The 19,843-nt window shown below is 39.4% G+C and overlaps 2 protein-coding genes across 7 annotated transcripts in view; one reads left to right on the top strand and one right to left on the bottom strand.

Annotated features, from left to right (window-relative positions):
• The window catches only part of LOC149319204 (putative cysteine--tRNA ligase, mitochondrial), a 40,870-nt gene extending 32,802 nt beyond the window's left edge, over positions 1 to 8,068 (top strand). For all 3 annotated transcript variants that reach the window (XM_089511264.1, XM_089511261.1, XM_089511262.1), the window contains exon 15: positions 4,513 to 8,068. In XM_089511264.1, the coding sequence (XP_089367390.1) occupies positions 4,513 to 4,575 (63 nt within the window). In that variant the 3' untranslated portion in view covers positions 4,576 to 8,068. The remainder of the gene's footprint in view (positions 1 to 4,512) is intronic.
• A 10,346-nt stretch (positions 8,069 to 18,414) lies between these two features.
• The window catches only part of LOC149319203 (ATP-dependent (S)-NAD(P)H-hydrate dehydratase-like), a 28,434-nt gene continuing 27,005 nt past the window's right edge, over positions 18,415 to 19,843 (bottom strand). For 3 of the 4 annotated variants that reach the window (XM_089511260.1, XM_089511257.1, XM_089511259.1), the window contains 2 exons: positions 19,161 to 19,329; positions 18,415 to 18,916 (listed from right to left, as the gene is read on the bottom strand). In XM_089511260.1, coding sequence (XP_089367386.1) covers positions 19,179 to 19,329 — 151 coding nt within the window. In that variant the 3' untranslated portion in view covers positions 18,415 to 18,916; positions 19,161 to 19,178. The remainder of the gene's footprint in view (positions 18,917 to 19,160; positions 19,330 to 19,843) is intronic. The other variant, XM_089511258.1, reaches the window with a different exon arrangement.

The raw sequence follows: 19,843 nt of genomic DNA, 5'->3' as shown, positions 1-19,843 counted from the left end.
ATAACTGCTGGCTTTTCAAAACCAGAAGCAGATTTCAGCCACACTTTTCATTTTAAATTTTGGGGAGTATTTTTGATAGCCTTTGTATCCCACAGTGAATTCCAGAGGCAAAAACTGCCCCCCCATGCCATGCAGTTGCCCATCTCAGTTCTGTTCTAAGCTACCCCACGTGTTGGCTCTTTTTGTTAAGTAGAAGTGAAGCTCTTGAGCATTAGGAAAACCATGACAGTTCTGAAGTCCTGTTGGAACATTTAAAGTGCCCAGACATGCTTTTGTGATAGAGGCAAAGAGAATGGTATCAACTTACTTGCCCTCAGTGGTGGTGAACCTATGGCACGTGTGCCAGAGGTGGACCTCAGAACCCTCTCTGTGGGCATGTGTGCTGTCACCCCAGCACAGAGTTTGCCAGAGTTTGTTACTGGAAAGTCAGAGGGACTTGGCACTTCGCGATAAATAAGTGGGTTTGGGGTTGTAGTTTGGGCACTCGGTCTCTAAAAGGTTTGCCATCACTGCGGCCTATACATACTAAGGGCAATTAATTTTAAAAATAATAGTTAAAAAAGAGAAGAACCCTGAGGGTAAGGTTTGATTTTCTTATTGGCCTGATATAAGTTTTGGGAGAGCGCTTTCACAGTAAATCTGAATTGGTACTGATCTTCTGTGAGCCAAGAAGTATATGTTGTTACTAATAGCCGAGTCATTTTTTTTAAAATTTTTATTGTTAAAATAAAACACAAACCATATCAATGCAGAGCATACACAAATGATAACAAATCTCAGGCAAACGAACAAACAAACAAAGAATTATACAAATATACAAACAAAACAAACAATAAACACATGTACTAACATCTTCTCATTCGTACTCGTTGATATCTTTATTCCTAATTCTATACCTTCCTTTCTTCCTTAACCCTCAACTACTTAAGTTCTATCTCCCTTCCTTCTTCCATCCTTCTTCACCTTCCTATCTAACTTACTTCTTAACTCCTACTCTCTCTTCTCTTATCTACTTACTCTAACCTTCTACACATACCAAATCTTTCTAAACCTTTCCCTTCTATCTCTCCCTATTATCTTCCTTCACTCATTCACTCATCTTCTTTCACACCTCTGACTTCCTTCCTACTCTTTTCTGTACTGTACTTGTACTTATTTGTCTTTCTGATAATTTTAGCTGTCTTATATTTATAGATCCTACAACCCCTTTTAGAGACACAGTGGACTTATTATACTTATCTCATGTATCTTTTTTTTTCCTCCATTGTTATTATCATATTTTATATATTGTTCCAATTCAGTACTGCTACATTACCCCATTTCTGATTTATAAACCTGATAACATCTTTCCAGTCTTCTTTTACTCGTTCTTTATCTTTACCTCTCATTGCTTGAGTTAATAAATCCATTTCTATCCCTTCATAAAGTTTCATCAGCCAGTCGTCGATTGTCGGGCAGGAATCGCTTTTCCATTTTTGCGCATAGCATATTCTTGCTAGTGTAATCATGTAAAATAATATTTTCTCCTCCTTTCCTTTAACTTTCTTCTCAAATATCCCTAAAAGATAACTTTCAGTTCTTAGCTCTATCTTTTTCCCCATAATTATACTGATGTAATCATTGATTTCATTCCAATATTTTCTTGCAACTTTACATGTCCACCAACAATGATAGAATGTTCCTCTTTCCTTTTTACATTTCCAACACTTATCATTATGTTTCTTAAACATTTTGGCCGTTTTTACAGGTGTAAGATACCACTGGAAGAACATCTTATAGAAATTTTCCCTAAGGTTTTGAGAAACTGTAAGATTATATATGCTGCTCCACACTTTTTCCCACTGTTCCATAGAGATATTATAACCAATTTTTTTTGCCCACTTTATCATATGTTCTTTAACAATTTCATCTTCCATTTCATATTTTAACAAAATTTTGTATAACCTTCCAATCATTTTATCTTTTTCCCCTAATAATATTTCTTCCAATTCTGATTTTTCTTGATATGCATTAAAACCATAATTCTTTTTATCTTCTCTGAATTTTTCCATTAATTGTCTGTGGACAAACCAATTTATAGGACCTTGGTTCCCTCCCAATTCCTCTCTAGTTTTTAATTTTAATTCCTCCCCTTGTTTGTTTAATATATCTTTATATCTAAGCCAACAACCTTCATTCATCAATTCTTTTCTATGAAATGCTTCTTGTGTAGAAACCCAGTCTTTCATTGATGGCATTGTTCTTCTCTTATACTTGTTCCAAACCTTAATTAATGACTTTCTAATACAATGGTTTTTAAACGTTTTATTTTGAGTGTCCTTACTATACGCCAAATAGGCATGCCAACCATATAACATTCCATCTCCTTCTAATTCTAACAAGCTATCATTTTCCAATTTAATCCAATCTCTAATCCATAACAAACAACTAGCTGCATGATATAGTTTCAAATTCGGTAAGTTTAGTCCCCCTCTTTCTTTAGCATCCTGCATTACTCTAAATTTAATTCTGGCCTTTCTCCCTCTCCAAATGAATTGTGATAGATCTTTTTCCCAATTTTTGAAAATCTTCTCCGAAATTATTATTGGTAAGGTCTGAAACAAGTACAGTATTTTTGGCAATACCGTCATCTTAATGGTTGATATTCTACCTAATAGCGAGATTTGCAGTTTATTCCATTTGATCAGATCTTTCTTGATTTTAGACCATAATTTCTTATAATTGTGATCAAATAAGTCATTCGTCCTTTTAGTTATTTGCAATCCTAAATATCTGACTTCTTTCTCCACTTTTATTCCTGTTATCTCTTCTAATTTCTCTTCTTCGGCTTTACTCATGTTTTTAGTCATAATTGCTGACTTTCCCTTATTGATTTTACATCCTGATACCTCACCAAATCTCTCTAAAATTTCCAATATTTTAATACCATTTTTGACAGGATCCTCTACAAATAGAATAATATCGTCGGCGAATGCTCTTATTTTTAGATCTTGTTTATGTAATTTGATCCCTTTAATTTGGTCATTTCTTTTAATTTTTTTTATAAGTATTTCGATTACTAATAGAAACAGTAAGGGGGAAAGGGGGCATCCTTGTCTCGTACCCCTTTGAATTTCTATGAACCCGGTTTTTTCTCCATTTACCCGAATTTGTGCTTTTTGGTTACTGTAAATTTTCCTCATCCAATTTAAATAGTTACTACCCACTTTAATTTTCTCCAACAGTTTTAATAATACATCCCAATTGACGGAGTCAAAGGCTTTTTCTAGATCTAAGAAGAACAAACCTATTTTTTTCTTGTTATGCCGATCATAGTATTCTAAAGCATTAATTAAGATTCTTGTGTTATCCCTTATATTTCTATATGGGAGAAAACCTCTTTGTTCTTCTCCTATTAAAAAAATAGAAAAACAGATGGGGAGGTTGACCTGAACATAACTGATTACATAGTTTTTTTTATTATTATACAGTAAGCCCTTGGTATCTGCTGGGGTTTGATTCCAGGATTCCCCGTGGATACCAGAATTCATGGATGCTCTAGTCCCATTATATACAATGGTGTAGCAAAACGGTGTGCCTTATAAAAATAAAGGTTTACTTTTTGGAATCTATATATTTATATATTTTAAAAATATTTTAAGCCATGAATGTTTGAATCCGTGGATAAGAAATCTGTGGAGATTGAGGACTGACTATAAGGTGTGGAGCAAAACTTGGGAAAGTTATTTGGTTAGACTATAATTCCCAGAATCCCCTAGCCAGACTGGTGACTGGCTATGCTAACTGGTGATTCTAGGAATTGTATTTCAGAAAGTAGCTTTTCAAATGTTTTAACAAATATTTTAAAATATGCAAAGAGGCCTTACAGCATCTTTTAGACTAAGGGTCGAAACAGGCCGGCCCAAAGGGGTGGTGTGATGCCGCCCTTGAAAAAGCCAGGTGGACGCTGCAGCAACCACACACCGTGGCCCCACTCCAACTTTTTTCCAGTGCAAAAAGAGGTGGCAAAATGCTGCTTCTTTTTGTGCCGGAAAAAGGGCAGCTCTTCGGCCTCTCCGGTGCCTTTTTGGCACGCCTGTGGCATGTGGTGTATGAACGCTGCACCACCACAATGCTGCCTACCATCTGAGCAGGTGGCATGATACTGGCTTTGGGGTGGCATCAAGGTGTGTGGTGTCCATATACCACTGCATACATGAATACGGTTAGCTTGTCTAGAATACAATCCTATTCTTTCTCAGTCGCAGCTTTATTTCATTTTTTACTGCATATATACTGCTATAGCTAAATACTGAAAACCTGTGTTTTGCCCTCCTTCACCATCCTCCCAGTGCCAATGCAGCTTAAAAAACTTCTGGCTAGACAGAAGACCAGGAGGAAATCAGGGTAAAAAGACTTTCTAAAAAGGAGTGTCTTTAATAGAGCTTTTGAGAACTAAAGAATGCGCCTGTATTGTTTGTTAAAAAGTACAAGTTTTAATCCCTTTTTTGGTTTTATTTTTGTTGCACACAGGATAGAAGCACAACCTGTACATGGGAACTCAGAGAGCAAAGTAAAGAGCTGGAAAAGAGCTGACGTATGAGTACAGATGGATTGTTTTAAAACAGTTCTTAATCTTCCTTGAATTGTTAGACTTCATATTGAAGCAGCCGAAATATTTCTTGTGATTTTCTGCTTTAAAATTGGAAATCCAGAAGCCTTGTCTGTTCTTTGTAAAGACTGGTGGTGAGGGTGGCTGCCAATCTATAGCACTGGCTTTTCTATGTTTCTGTTTAGACCACCCATAACCATGTATGCTTTGCCACCTGCATAAGAGCTAAACTGTTGCATCCAGATACATTTTTTTTAAAAAAGCAACCTTTTTCAATAGTGAAATTACAATTGCTAGCTTAATGGCACAAGAGGTGAGTTGTCTCTCTGTGTTTTAATCTTTAAACTAGTAGTCTGCTGGAAATGATGCATAAAGGGGTAGATGGCAGTTTTGACATGCCTCTTAAGTGTTGATGCCTTTTGAAAAGCAAATTTGAGGACAGCATGTCTTATAGAAGTAAAATTAATTCTAAAATGACAAACATCTGGGAGACAAAATGCTCAGTCATAGATCCTTCTGTAAGAATGGGAAAGTTTGACTGGGCAATGTTAATGCATATATCACACAAATGTTTTACTATATCATCTTTTCAGCATTGGCAAGTTCAAGGGTGTTTAAAAACTTAAAATAGCTGGTATCCCGGAGTCCTAGGAAGATCTCCAAAAATTCCTAGTGGTAAAAAAATTCTGTAGGGTGCAATTTTAGTTTCCAGGATGTTAACCCTTTTAAAGGAAACAAAAATATGCAAGTATGAAAGTTAAACTTGTTAGACCTCAGCTTTCATCAGCAGAACAGCAAAAGTGTGGGTCAGACTGTTTATCCTAAATCTGCCTTCCTAAAGAATAAAGACTTACTCCAAAATGACAAACATGAAAATTGTAGTTTAAAAACAAATAATGACTTTAATAAATACAGTGTGCCCGCATCATATGTGGGTTTGATATACAGGGCTTTCAGCATATGCTGAAAGCCACGCCGGAAGAAGCCTCGGCACACCCCAGAAGGGGCAATGGTGTGTGCGCCTGTGGTGTGCGCACTGTGGCACTAGCCCCATTATTTTTAATGGGGCTTGAGCATACACAGAATTCCCCTTATGTGGGGGTGGTGGTCCGTAACGGATTCCCTGCGTAAGGGAAGGGCCCACTGTACATAACAAACTAAATCCTATCCTAACTTGTGATGGTTTGGGTATAGAGATGAAATCTCACCTATCTTTAATATAGCAGGGACTGTTGACTTCATTCAGAGGAGACTGCTACTCTGAATGAGACTGAGAAGAGACTTTTTATTATCTTGTGAGTCTGTTAAACAGTATCCAAGAGTGAGTGACCAAGACATGTTTAGGTAGAATGAGACAGACAGAGGGAAGTCCTTGTCTATCTAAGGAGGGAAAGGAGAATGCAATACATAAATTTTCTAACAAATTCAAATATGCTTAGGAGACCTTTTCCTTTGGATCAAAACTACCCTTTAAACTAATAACACAGGCTTGCAAAATTGAGGGACAAAAACTTTAAAAAAATGTATGCTGGTCTTATAGGAATTTGGTGTTTGAAATCCAAAAGTGACCTCAAATCTGCTTATCATGTACATATTTTTCATAACTTGCTTTGATTTGACTGAATGAAATGATCCTTGAAAGAGTAAGATGACTTTCAAAACACTTTACTGATGTGAGATACAAAAAACTGTTCAAAAGCACTAAATAAAATTGCACTGGAGCATCAATGTCTACATTTAATCAAAGCTGACTAACAACTGAATTGATAAAAATATCAAATTTGTGAAAGAACTGGGTGATACAACAGTTTTATTGTGTTTTTCAAATTCAACATCCCAGAATACATTAAAAACAGATAAAATCTTAACAAAAAATGTTTTCATCGCAGGACTGTGTAATTTTGGCCGAACAACTATCTCTCTAATGAATGAAGTTCAATTCTATAAGAACAGGTTGTGTACTTTTAACTGTGGCTCTTTGAGTAGTCTTCTGTGTCCTTGTGTAAACAGGACCTGCACTAGCACAGTGGCAGGGTGGATAAAAGTGATTTTTTTAATTGAAAAAACCCATAATTTTAAATTAAATGCTTTTTGAGGAAAAATCTATCCAAAGGTAGTTTTCTGTTCAAGATACATTATGGTCCAAATGTTATTCATCATGAAACTGGGATCAGTTTTTAATTAAGTAACACGAGAATGTATATTCATGCAATGTTAAAGTTTTTGGTAAATGAATTCCATTAATCCGCTCAGTGTCATACTCTTCCAGAGGTTTCTGTAATATTATTCTGCAATTGTTTTGTCTACAGGATGTTACAACACAGATGCTTGGGTTCTCAAAACAGTGAATTTGTGTCTGCAGAGATCACTATCACATTGTTCTTTTTGTAAATCTGTGTCCACAGAATCAGCCCCTTCTTAAATGCTAAGTTTCAAAACATTCAGTGGGATGGGAGTGGAATAAATCTACAGAAACGAAGTGTGAGGAGGGAGGAGCAAACAGTAAAAATGAAAGTGAAACCTTTATCTTTCGAACTTTGGGTGTATAGCCTGAGTTGTATCATGTTATTCTTTCCCTGGAGGAGAAAACCTATAATGGCATTGGCACCAGGTCATAAGAAACTCAGTTTGGGAATATTTTTATGAAATTCTTCTACCTATCAGTATGGTGAGCATATTTAAATTGTTATTAAGATAATGATTATTTTTCTCCATCCAATAAATTACAGCAGAAAAAAATGTCCAAATATGAATGATTAACCTATTAAACTGGAGATAGATATCTACAATCTCTTTCTAATAGTATAAATAAATCAGTATATTTGTACATAGATAGATAAAATTTATCTAAAAAAGTATTCTAAAGATGAAACCACCTGGTTCTAATTTTTAAGATTATACCAGCAGGAATGAATCTTTGGTAACTCTTGAGGTGTATAAAATATGTATTAAGTTTATAGCAAGGAAGAGTGCCCTTTTTGGGGGAGGGGGATTATATGATTGAGTCTTTCTGAATAGTGGTTTAATTGATTTAAATCAAATCCACTCTGTGCAGCAGTAATTGTCATACTCTAGTAGAATCTGAGATTGGAAGCACTGCTGATAAATGTCGGATGTAATGCTGCGGCCAGTTGGACACTGATAATCATGTTCCCCAAAAAACACCTGTAAACAGTGCAGCCTCAGAAACATGGCCATTTCTTTTGTAATTCATTAAAAAATTGATAATTTTCCTTCTTACATGATCTATACATCTATATGCGTATCTTACCTAATTACCTAATTACATATATAAAATCAGTTTCAAAATTACACTCTGCCCTTGCCTTACGTGAGGGATCTGTTCTGGACCCCCCTCCGTAAGGCAAAAAGTACATATGCTCGGGCCCCATTAGTAGGGTTGCCATATCCCGCCGGGGGGCGGGACAATCCCGGTTTGGGCGGTGCCAATCCAGTCCCGGTCCGGTTTGGCGCCCAAACCGGGACGGCTCCGCCCACCGCGGCCACCTCAGCCCCCGCGGCGGCTCCAAGGCCTTGCTGAGGCCTGGGAAGGTTCTCCACGGTTGGAGCTCCAGCCGCGGAGACGCTCCCTCCCGGGCCCCAGTGAGGCCTTCGAGGCGGCTCCGCGGTCGGAGCTCCGGTCGCGGGGTCCTCCAAGGCCTGCGCGAGGCCAGGGAGGAGGAGGAGGCCACTTCCCACCGCGGCGATCGCCGCGATGAGGAGCGGCCCCTGCCTCTTTCCCGGCCTGGGAGCCTGCTGAGGCTTCCTCCCAGACCGGGAGGAGGAGGAGGACGCTTCCCTCCGCGGCGATCGCCACGATGAGGAACAGCCTCCGCCTCTTTCCTGGCCTGGGAGCAGGCCTAGGCTCCCTCCCAGGTCGGGAGGAGGAGGAGGAAGCCTGGCACCGTGGCGATCGCCGCGATGCCAAGCTTCCCTGCGCCCTTCCCAGCCTGGGAGCTGGCCTAGGCTCCCTCCCAGGCTGGGAGGAGGAGGAGTAGGACAAGGTTTAAAAATCTAGGACTTTTTTTTTAAATTTCCTAGCCAGGAAATTTTTTCTAAAAAAAAAAAAAATGTCCTACATTTTCAAACCTTGTCCTACATTTGTCCCAGTATGGAGGTCCTCCATTATGGCAACCCTACCCATTAGATATAATGGGGCTCATGCTTGCTGTGTGGCCATGCATTTGCGCCATGGGCGCACGCACTGTTCTCCTGGAGGCTTCCACATAAGCTGAAAGCCGCCTATAACAAGCCTGCGTAAGGCGTGGGCTCACTGTATATACATTTCTATTTAAATAAAAATTTGCACCTTACCTCTCTTCCGAGCATAACTGATAATTCGTTTTCGCAGACAAGCTAACCAGTATTTGGGTAAATGAATACATTCCTTCTAAATTAATGAAATAAATAATTCTTCCGATATACTCATGATATCTGTGCCTTAAATTAGCCCTCTTTCTTGATCATATTCTCTTTAACTCTGTATGATTCTAAGACTGGAGTGAGAGGAATCTTAGCCTTAGTCCATATCTTAAATCCCAAATTATCAAGTCATGAGTTTTATGTATTTCATAAACTTAATCCTCTTCATACATTTTTGCACCCCCCCCCCCCCCCGCATTTTACAACAGGCTCCCAATTTTTGTCTTAGTTGAACTATGTAAATTGATTTTTGGTGAAAGTCTGGAATGGAAATTCTCTCATGTCCTTAAGTTTTATTATCCAATCTTTAATTTTAGGAATTTGATGGAGTTTCCCTTATTGTGTGTAGAGAAGTCTTGTTGCTGAAGTTATATATAAAATTATTTTCAGCTACTTGTCCTCTACCTCTTTATTAATGAAGTGCGTCATATTGTCTAGATAAAACTCAGGGTTGGTATGTGGTGTGCTTTGAAGAATTTCTGCCATAGTAGTTTCAAATTTTCCTCCAATATTTTTTAGCTAACTGGCAATTCTACCACATAGAGTATGAACCATTTTTCCCATGACATTTCCAGCATTTGTTATCAATATATTTAAATATTTTTGCCAGCTTTAATGGTGTTAAGTGCCAGCAATATAACATTTTATAGTAGTTTTCTTTGAGGTTTTGACAGTACATTTATGCATCTTTTTCCAGGAGCTTTCCAAATGATCCAACTACAGTTGGCCCTTGGTTTTTGCAGGGAATCTGTTCCGGACACACACACATACACACCTGCGTAAATGGAGGCTCGCACATATTCAAACTGCATAGATTTGAATGGGCACGCCCCCGTGCGCACAGCCTGTGCACGCATGCCATTGAAAGCAGCTTATGTTGCCCCTCTTGCAGGCAATCGAGGGCGTTGATCCGAGATCCGCAAGTTAGGAGGGGCGACTGTATAGCATGCTGTACATAATCACTGTATCGTTCATAGCTACTTGTTCTAACTCCCATTTCAATAAAACTTTATAAAACTGCTATTTTCTTGCTTCACCATGATTAATTCAATCTTTTCTTCCTCCAACCCCTCTAATTTCAAGTCTATTTTGAATTTGTCAGATAATTGTGAAAGAACCACCACACATTTAGATCTTTTCTAATTCTTCTCTGGACATCTTACTTCTTTCCTAGATATCCTGATTAAGGAACAATGATCTGACTAAAACAAAGGAAGAGCTTCATTTCTACTTTAAAGGGAAAAAATGCAAGGAGATAATAGCAATGAAAACTGTTTGGGATGTCAGTAAGAGACACATTCATCAAATTAAGAGCAGAAAGGATGTAAGTGAATGAAAAAAAAAGCAAAAGATTGTGGAGGAGATTCAACAGAAGGGAAAGGAAGTAAGAATTAACCCATCTAATAAAGATTTAGACTTGGACATAAAACTATTGCAAAAGGAATTAAATGTTGAAATAAACAGTGAAACTGAAAAGAAATTAAGACTCTGTAGACAAAGATAGTTTGAGCAGGCAAACAAATGAGGGAGATGGTTGCCTCAGAAGTTAACGATACAGAAAAGAGAATAACAAATTGACTGTAAAGGAAAATCGTACACAAAACAAGATCATATAAAGCAATATTTTGTGAATACTATTCTAATTTATATAAAGATAAAATGAGAAGAGCAATAAATAAATAAAAAATAAAGATATATTTGGAAAAACAAAACATTACTAAACTGCCTGAAGATCAATGGAAGATATTACATGCATTTAGCACAAAAATAGAGATCTCAGTACTAAAAATATGAAAATTAATGAGACTTCCAGGACTAGTTGGCCTTTCTAAGGCGGGGTACAGACGGGCAGGGGAAGACATCTTGGAGGTGTATTCTGCTGAATACGGAGCCTCCAGACCGCCTGCCCAGGGGGCGTGGCTCAGGTGTATGGGGCTTCCACATGGGGGGCAGTGAAGACGCCTCACCTGGGGCCGTTTCTGACCCGCAGTTTCCATACCGCCACCTCGGAGGACGCTGCAAAGAGAGAGGCAGCTTCTGCACGGGCGGCCAAAAAACGGGGCTTTTTTTTTCTTTTGCCGGCTGGCGGATGCGCAGCTGCGCAGCTGCGGCGCTCAGCACCGGCGGCAGAAAGCCTATGTGCACATTTAAAGCGCCCAGGCCCCTTTAATTAATTAATTTGTTTTATTTACACTTTTTCCCTCGCCCTGCCCAAGAACAATGGTGGTCTCCTGCCAGCTGGTGATCAGCTGGTGTTGGCATCCTTGTCCGCTTGCACGTTGGTAGTGTCACCAGCATCATGGATGTCTCCTCTCCTTTGGTCCCCATGCTCTTGCTGAATCTGCAATGCACAGCCACAGCTGTCGCCCCTGCCACCGCTGTCCCCCTGCCATCCCCCATCACCTCCCTTGTACATATGTAAATAAAGTTTTAGGGGTTTTTTATTGTTAGGTGAAAATGGCACAGGAATGTGTGTAGGGGTTCACTTTAAATTCCAAACTTTCCCCAATTCTAGCAGCGCATGCGTACATGTTGCTCTAGGGTTAGGGTTAGGGTTACGAGCATTAAAATAGAGTGCAGCTGTACTGCAGCTTCCACATCTGCTTGGCATCTGACGCTCTAATTAGAGCCTCGGTGCAAACTGCGCATGTTCCAGGACCCCGACTCATTATGCGACGCAGCAGACACGGAGTTTTTAAATGGGCAACTTAAATTAGCGGCGTAACAATTCTGGCGTACCGGTGCAGCAGCTTATAGACGGAGCTGTGCAGTTGCGCAGTATATAGAAAAGAAGCGGGGAAAAGCAGCACCTTTTTAATGCCGCTTCTTCTCGCTTGGGGCATGCAGGCGGTGTGTTCATGGCGGCATTCAGGTAAGGGCCGTCTGAAGGCTATACCTTCATGACGTCATGAACACACCCCTTTTTGCCCGTCTGTATCCCGCCTAAAAGAAGGTATACCAGATTCTTGGAATACAGCGATTATATTTAAGGGAAGGATATTAAAAATCCAAAGCATTACAGACTGATATCACTTTTAAACTGTGATTATAAAATCCTGACATCAATCTAAGCGGAAAGACTTAAAAAAAAATAGAAACATGGTTATTTCTGTATTGTAAGGGATGAGTGATGATGTCTTGAACTGTTTTCTTGTATGTGCTGCAAGGATGTTAACTGCAGTGAGCTCCCAAGGACCACTGAATGTCTCTGAAGTTGCTAGTTGCAGCAAATCCAGCCACAGGAAAATAGCTGGATGTGTCTTCATTCATTTCACTGCTCTCCAACCACACAAAAATGGCTGAATTGGGGTGGACTGTGCTGTTTACAAGGTGAACATGTCCAGAGGAGGGCGAGCCAAATGGTGAGAGGGCTGGCAGCCATGCCCTATGAGGAGCAGTTTAGGGAGCTGGGAATGTTAGGCCTGCTGAAAAAGTTAAGGAGCAGTGGATTCAAACTAAAGGAAAAGAAATTCCATGTAAATTTCAGGAGGAAATCCCTGACAGGTAGAGCTGTTCAACAGTGGAATAGGCTCCCTCAGAGTGTAGTGGAGTCTCTTTCTTTGGAGGTTTATAAACAGAGGCTGGATGGCCATTTGTCAGGGGTTGCTTTGACTGAATTCCTGCATGGCAGGGGTTGGACTGGATGGCCACTGGTCTTTTCCAACTATGATTCTATAAGGGTTGGGGGTGATTTTGGTCATTGCATGGTTGAAAGAGTTCTGACCTATAACCACAATAAAAGTGAGTTGCAATGGCATAATGCTGACTTACACCATTGTTAATCATTAACAAGACACCAGCCAATATATTTTAAACCACAGAAATAAAGAAATTGAAAGTGGAGACAAAAAGACATAAAGGAAGTTAGACACCTAACGAAATGAAACCACTTCCAAGAATGCTGCTCTCAGTGGAGAGAAACTAAATTGTGAAGCCCACTAGGGCTACTCAGCTTTAGAGTATTATGATGGTTGCTCTGGAAGCAGAACCTTTTCTGTGTGGCACCAACCATAAGAAATATGTCTGTCTTGATTGAATGTAAATTACTTCTTTATAAATAAGAAATTTATACAGTGTTGCCTGCATTGATGTTCATGATTTCGTTAATAGCTTAAGTGAGGTTTGAGCTGCAGCACCTGCATTCCCTAATTTTTTCACACCTGGTTCCATGCAAATTGTATCCAACCCAGCAAAATTCTGACCCCCCCCCCCCCCGGATGTTTATCAGTTTGTCTTCTTCTGTCTTAAGTGTCAAGTTTGATCTAAAGTGGTTCACAATAGTGTCTTCTAAAGCAAGAAATAAATCTATGAAGTCGAAGGCTTTCATGGCCAGCATCCATAGTCTATGTGCTTTGGAGAGTTGATGGATTGGGCACAAAATCTTATTGTATTAATCTTGCACTACACCAAGTTTAGTGATTGTGATTAAGCATGTGTATTTGTACAGCGTAACAGTTGAATAAACACAAATAATACCGATGCAGCAAATTGAAGTTGAAGCACTGTTTTCCATACCTTTCTTAAAATATTTCGGGTTATGAATCCTCTATGGATGTAGTTAGTCTTGTGCTCCTGACTAGCTCCTGTGAACCCCAGTTGGTAGTAGCTGTGGTGACTGGGAGTGGCGAGGCTTGTAGTCCCATATATCAGGAGGGCATCAAGTTGGAGAAACAGCTTGCCACTAGAAGCTGGCTTATTTATAAAAAGTTTCTAGATGTCAGAGAAATTAATAGAATATGCATACTGGGGCTTGTAGTTTTTGCCGCCTCTAGCGGCAAAATGGTCTGCCCAGCTAGTGGGCGACCGTTTTTTGCCTCAGATGCTGCTGCAAATAACCACCCGTTTCTCCTCTTTTATCCTCCCTTCATTGGCTCCCCTTCCGCATCCGGTACATGCTTTTGTTATTGACTTTCAAAGCCCTCCATGGATTGGCCCCTCCTTACTTATCTGACCTTCTTTCTCCTTACATTCCTACTCGCACCCTCCGCTCTGGTAGTCAAGGTCTCTTGTCATAGTGTAGGACTACCACTGCCCCCTCTCGAATTCGTCCCTTCTCGCTTGCTGCCCCTTACTCCTGGAACCTTCTTCCCCCACATGCACACCTCATCACTTCTCTACCCAGTTTCAAAACTGAGTTAAAGACGATATTGTTTAGAGAAGCATTCCCAGAGGCGAGCCCCTCTCTGACCCAGGAAGCCTCCTTTTAACCATCCATTAAGAAGCCAAGCCCTTCCTTGTCCATCTGCCTTGGTCCAGGCCTTGGAGGTGGAGAAGAACTGCTGGACCTGATCCCATTCCCCACCACCACTCCTTTCTCCTTTTGTGTCGTGTCTTCTTAGATTGTAAGCCTGAGGGCTGGGAACCGTCTACTTAAAAAGATTGTATGTACAGCGAAATAAAGGTTAATAAATAATAATAATGATAATGATAATAATAATAATATTTGAACATTACTGGGGCTAACAGGTCAGGTACTTCACTTGTTTAAAAAGGCAGTCTGGCAATTTTCATGGACTTCAGGGAAGGGGATCAAATTGGTTAACAGCACTATTCTTAAAGGAGTTGAGTGAAATGCTAGAATAGGGCACGTGTGGAGCTATAGAAGCACTATTTTTCTGCAGAGTTTGACACTTCTTGAGCTATGAGTTTCTTTCCTGTCATCTTTCATTTGTGAGCCCTGTAAGTAAACCCCATAGGCTTCAATGCAACTTACTTGCAGGTAAGTACATACAGCCTGAGCAATGTATTGATGTGTAAATTATAACTTTATTAAAAGTGGCATCATTTCTATTGTATAATTTTATCAGTTAGTTATATTAAATATTTATATTTTCTAGTATAGAATGCATGTGACACATGAAGGTGTTTATCAGGTGCCTATTCTCTCATTCAAGAATATTAGTACAAGAGTTTAAAAAGAGTAGTCGGCATTTCAAGTCATAAGATTTTAAAATAATGCCAAGAGGTAGTTTTCAAGCTATATCAATGAAACATAGCTCAGACTTTGGAAGAACTATCATCAGGGCTTTATGAGATCATTCTTTTAGGGTTCTCAGAGTTGCCTGGTACTTCTTTTCCTTATTATTGTGTGCGTTCAAGTCAGTTCCAACTTTCAGCAAACCTTTCACTGGGTTTTCTTGGCAAGATTTGTTCACAAGTGGGTGGGTTGCCTTTGCTTTCCTCTGAGGCTGAGAGACTGTGATTTGCTCAAGGTTACTGAGTGGGGATTCCAATGCTGCTCTCCAGGTCATAAGTCCAACTGCATCACACTGGCTCTACCTCAGAGTTAACTGGAAGTCTTCCTCAAAGACAGAAATACACTCTTCTTGGCATCATCTGTGTTTGCTGTGAAAGCCTTCAGACACTATTTAGTCTGAGGAAATACTTTCCTTTTTTAATGTTACAAAATACTAAGCTGAATAAGAGACACTACAAATCAATGAAGAAATCAGGTCAGGTTTAGCCTGGCATGCCACATTTTTCCCCGTTCTTAAAACTGGAATTATCTCCCTATAACGTTCCTCCACAAGGAGTGTGCCTAGCTCCTCCATCACCAAACCTTGTGCTAATAATGTTGAGATTGAGATCCTGCCTTGTCATTTTGAATATATTTGTGTTAACACACACCTATCTATATATACACTTAAGCACTGTGCTTCTGAATATGATTAATTTGAGAGCAAGAACAGGGGCATACTGTTCCACCCATAGTCTACTTACAGGCTTTCCATGGGCAGCTGTCTGGCCACAAGAAACAGGGAAGACACACATTGTACTTTTAGGCCACCAATGTACATTTGGATTCAAGACCACAAGTCTCTTAGCTGCATGCTACCAGTGTTCATGGTAGCATGAGGTAACCTTGACCTGATCTAAAACTGGGAACACGGTATGGAAATGTAGGTTTCCATTTATTTTTCCTAGTTTTGATGGACAGACCAGCATGTAAACTTAAGCAGGAAAAGGGTTTGAATCCTTTACTTGCACCATTCTGCTTCTGATCCTCTGGCACATGAAAAGAAAACAGATGACTCACATCTGCTGCAAAAAGAAAGAGTAATGTTCTTTCAGATTTCTAAAATAATTTGAGTACTGCTTTAGAGAGGAAAAACTGAAACAACAGAATGTGTCACAAAATTGTTTTTAAGGGAAACAGAAAATTGTTATTTTCTTTGATGAAAGATTCATTTGCCCAGGCCTTACCAGTTCACTGAACAAATACACACATGCACCTTTTAATTTGCCATACTTTATTTTCTTGAAAAAAAGAAACTGCTACATCTTCAAAAAAAATCAGTTTTAAAATTGATACACTGGTGAACAATGTGTTTTCAACTTCTGTAACAATTAAAAACGCAGATTCAACTCTATACTGATGGTTTAGTTCCCTTTCAAAAACTCAAAAATCGTATTTGGTTTCCCTAACAAGTATAATCGTAAGATTTTTCTACTTTTAGATACTGATAGCTCAATTATAAATTTTAAAATCTATTTTCTAATGGTTCTTGCTGAGGGTAACTACAGTACAATTTTTCACCAACAGTTAGTATCCTCTTTATTCCAACAAGACAGTGCTGTAATGCAAAAACACTGGGAGTTCTAGCAACCTGCTCTGTTATTGCAATATACTGTGCTCAAGCCTTTATCCTTCCTTTACCTACAGGACAGCAAGTATGCAGACAGTATCACAGACTAATCAGAAAATGGTAGGTATAGATCCCATGTCCTTATAGAGGTCTCCCTTCCACTTGCAAGCTATTTGCACTGGACAAAGAGAGAGACTAGAAGAAGACATGAGAGGAAAATGTGTTTCTCTTTCTAACGTCCTGTTGGGCTATTGTGTGCCTGCACAGACAAAGTGACTTTAGAGCACAACTGAGAACTTCCAAGAATTTGACAACCCCACTGCAAGCTGATCATGCATTGGAAATAAATATATTTTGCTTAAATATAGGTAAACTCTGGTTAGAGCCAAGTTGAACATTCAGGTAAAAATACATGCCAGCCATAGTTTGTAATACTAAAAGTAAATGGAAGGCTCAAACCAAAGAGCTATCCTCCACTTATATATTCAAGTGGCATGGACTGTACCTTCTTTTTCTAATTTGAGTTGATGCACTGAATTTTGATAGAACCAACTAATGGAACATTACATTAAAAGAAAAATAAACTAAAACAAAAGCATTGTTCTGAGGTAGTAGTCACAGTGCATCCAAATGTTAGCTGAAAGCACAATAAATTTATACAGAGCAACCGTCTGGCTACAAGAAGAAAGTAATGTTAAATGGTGTCTGGCCACATGGTAGCAAACCCTAATAAGAACACTGTCCATAAACAAAAGGGAATGCTAGTTTTGAGATAGAGACTGTAGACCAAGGCTGCAGTTGTCCTTACACATACTTGGGAGTAAGTCCCAGAGAATTTAGTGGGACTTGTTTCTGAGTATGCAAGTATGGAAAGCAACAAGCTGCAAATCATTCAAGTAAAAATAATGGGGATTTTGTCATAATCTTCCTCTGTAGTCTTAAAAAAACACCACTTAATGAGATGGGATTTCTTAGGTGAAAATATAGTGCATAGATCCTACAAAATGAATGTTGTACCTAGCAAATGAGAAAAACTAGCAGAGCAGAATCGAAGCAGCCAAAAGCTGCTTCTTCAATGCTGTTACTAATATGCTATATGCTGGGGTTCTTGACCTTTTGTTCCGCCAGACAGTTTGGACTTCCATTCCCAGGAGTTCCAGCCAATATGGCTAGTGCACAGGAATTCAAGGAGCTGACGCTCCAAACATCCTGAGAACCACTACTCTATGCCATTATACTAGGAATATGTTTCTCCTGAGCTCTGAAAAACCACCTCTTTACCCCAGTGCTCCTTGACTTTTGACCTTCCAGGTGTTTTGTACTTCTGCTTCCATAATTGCAAAATATTGGCCACACTGGCTAGGACTGAAGCCCAAAACATTTGGAGGAGCGAGGACTGAAAACCAGTGCTCTACCCTGGACACTGTTCTGGGCTAACTGTTCTTCATTAATGTTGTGTAATTTAAGAGCAGTGCCGTTGCCTTTTGTTCTTTGCTGGTGATACCAATTACAAAAAAATCTACCTATTTGTGTATCACTACGATCAACAGGAGGTGATTTTTTTTACAATAGTATAAAAGTATGAGGGGCACTTCCTGTCAGTTAAACCTGTGCAAGGACTATGTGGGTCTTATGACAAGAGCTGCTTAGGGTAAATTTTTCCTGAATCCTTCTCTTTTTTGTATAACTCTGATCACTTTTGGCATAGGCATGCCTGGTTTATTTCCAAATTATCATGTTCTAAACCAGCTTTGAACAGTAGACGAAGCTTTACTACATTTAGCTAAATAAATCCTACTTTCACATGTCACTTCCTATAGCTTTTTAGTACTGTTTTTTTAAAGGTTAGTGATGCCCATCCCTCCCTCTCTATCCCATGAAGCAAAAAACAGTGCCCTTCTACCTAGGACTCAGTGGCAATTTCGCATGAAGTCCTTGTTCAAAAATGGCATGTTTCAAAAGCAATGCAATCACTGTGCAGAATTTGAAACCCTGTAATAAAACAAAACGAGATGTCCTTGATGTAAACCAAGGAACTAAGATGAGGTGGTGAAAGAATATTATGACAGAATCCAACCAAAGTCGAGTACCTTCAAATCCTGTTCATTTCAAGAAGTGTAGAATCAACATTTCTTCCACTGAAACCAATGACACTCTGGCTACAATCCTGAACAGAATTACAGGGGAGTAAATCACATTGAATTCAGTAAGTTCTTTATAAATAGAATTTGTAAGTGCTGAACTTCAGTTTATTTTCATATCGTATATCAAGTGCCCATTTTGCTGCTAGTACACACTTAGTTTATTGCTCAATAACCTGTGAAATAGAGCAGAGGAAATACTTTCAATTTAGTTTTATTATATTATAACATCTGCAACTACAGCTTATTCAGCCAAAAAATGTATTCCAAACTCTTTAAAAAATATCTACAATTTTTCTATTTTTAAAAATAAATGCTACCTAATATACCAAGGCTGCTAACAGCACTTGAAAATGGGTGCATTATGCATGGATATCCTATTATAATTTCCGCTGCTGTCAGTGTTGTGTTTTAACTTACTCATCTTCTGCTTTGGTCTTATGTCTCAAAGAGTTTATTAAATGCTGCTCCAATTTCTAAAATCATGTCAGAGGTTGTCATAGACCGTCCACCTTTTTGAAAAGCTTGGTTGTTGCACTGCCTTGTAAGTGAACACGCTCCAAATGCAGCCACTAGAAAGGGATTTTGACTAAAATGGAAACAAGAATCTCAGTTAAAATGGAAATGTATACGAGTATACTATAAAAATAATAAATAATACAGCGCGCCCGCGCCATACGCGGCCTTGAGCATACGCGCTCAAGCCACGGGGCGCGCGCAGGGTGGAAGGGGCGGCGCGTCCCATTCAATTGAATGGGCGCACACGCCCATTGCGCCCCGCACACGCCGCCGCGCACGAGCCCCATTGTTTCCAATGGGGCTCGAGCATAGGCGGAATTCGCCCTACGCGGAGGGATCCGGAAAGGATCCCCCGCGTAAGGTGAGGACGGACTGTAAAACTTATTTTTATCCTGCTTTTCTGTGACGAGACAATCAAAGCGGCTCACAACACATTAAAATATCCACATTCAACACTGTCCCAAATCCCCCCCCCCTTATAACAGGATTAAACATGATACAATTAAAATAGGAGATTAAAATATCTATTAATAACACAATAAAAAGAAAAAATATAGCAAGGACAGAGTGGTGGGCTAATACAT

This window comes from Sceloporus occidentalis, unplaced genomic scaffold (genome assembly GCF_023333645.1).
Source record: "Sceloporus occidentalis isolate IW3139 unplaced genomic scaffold, rSceOcc1.0.p SCAF_2, whole genome shotgun sequence".
NCBI classification, from domain to species: Eukaryota; Metazoa; Chordata; class Lepidosauria; order Squamata; family Phrynosomatidae; genus Sceloporus; species Sceloporus occidentalis.
The sequence above is the reverse complement of the archived record's forward strand: the minus strand, read 5'-3'. Positions and strand labels throughout refer to the sequence as shown.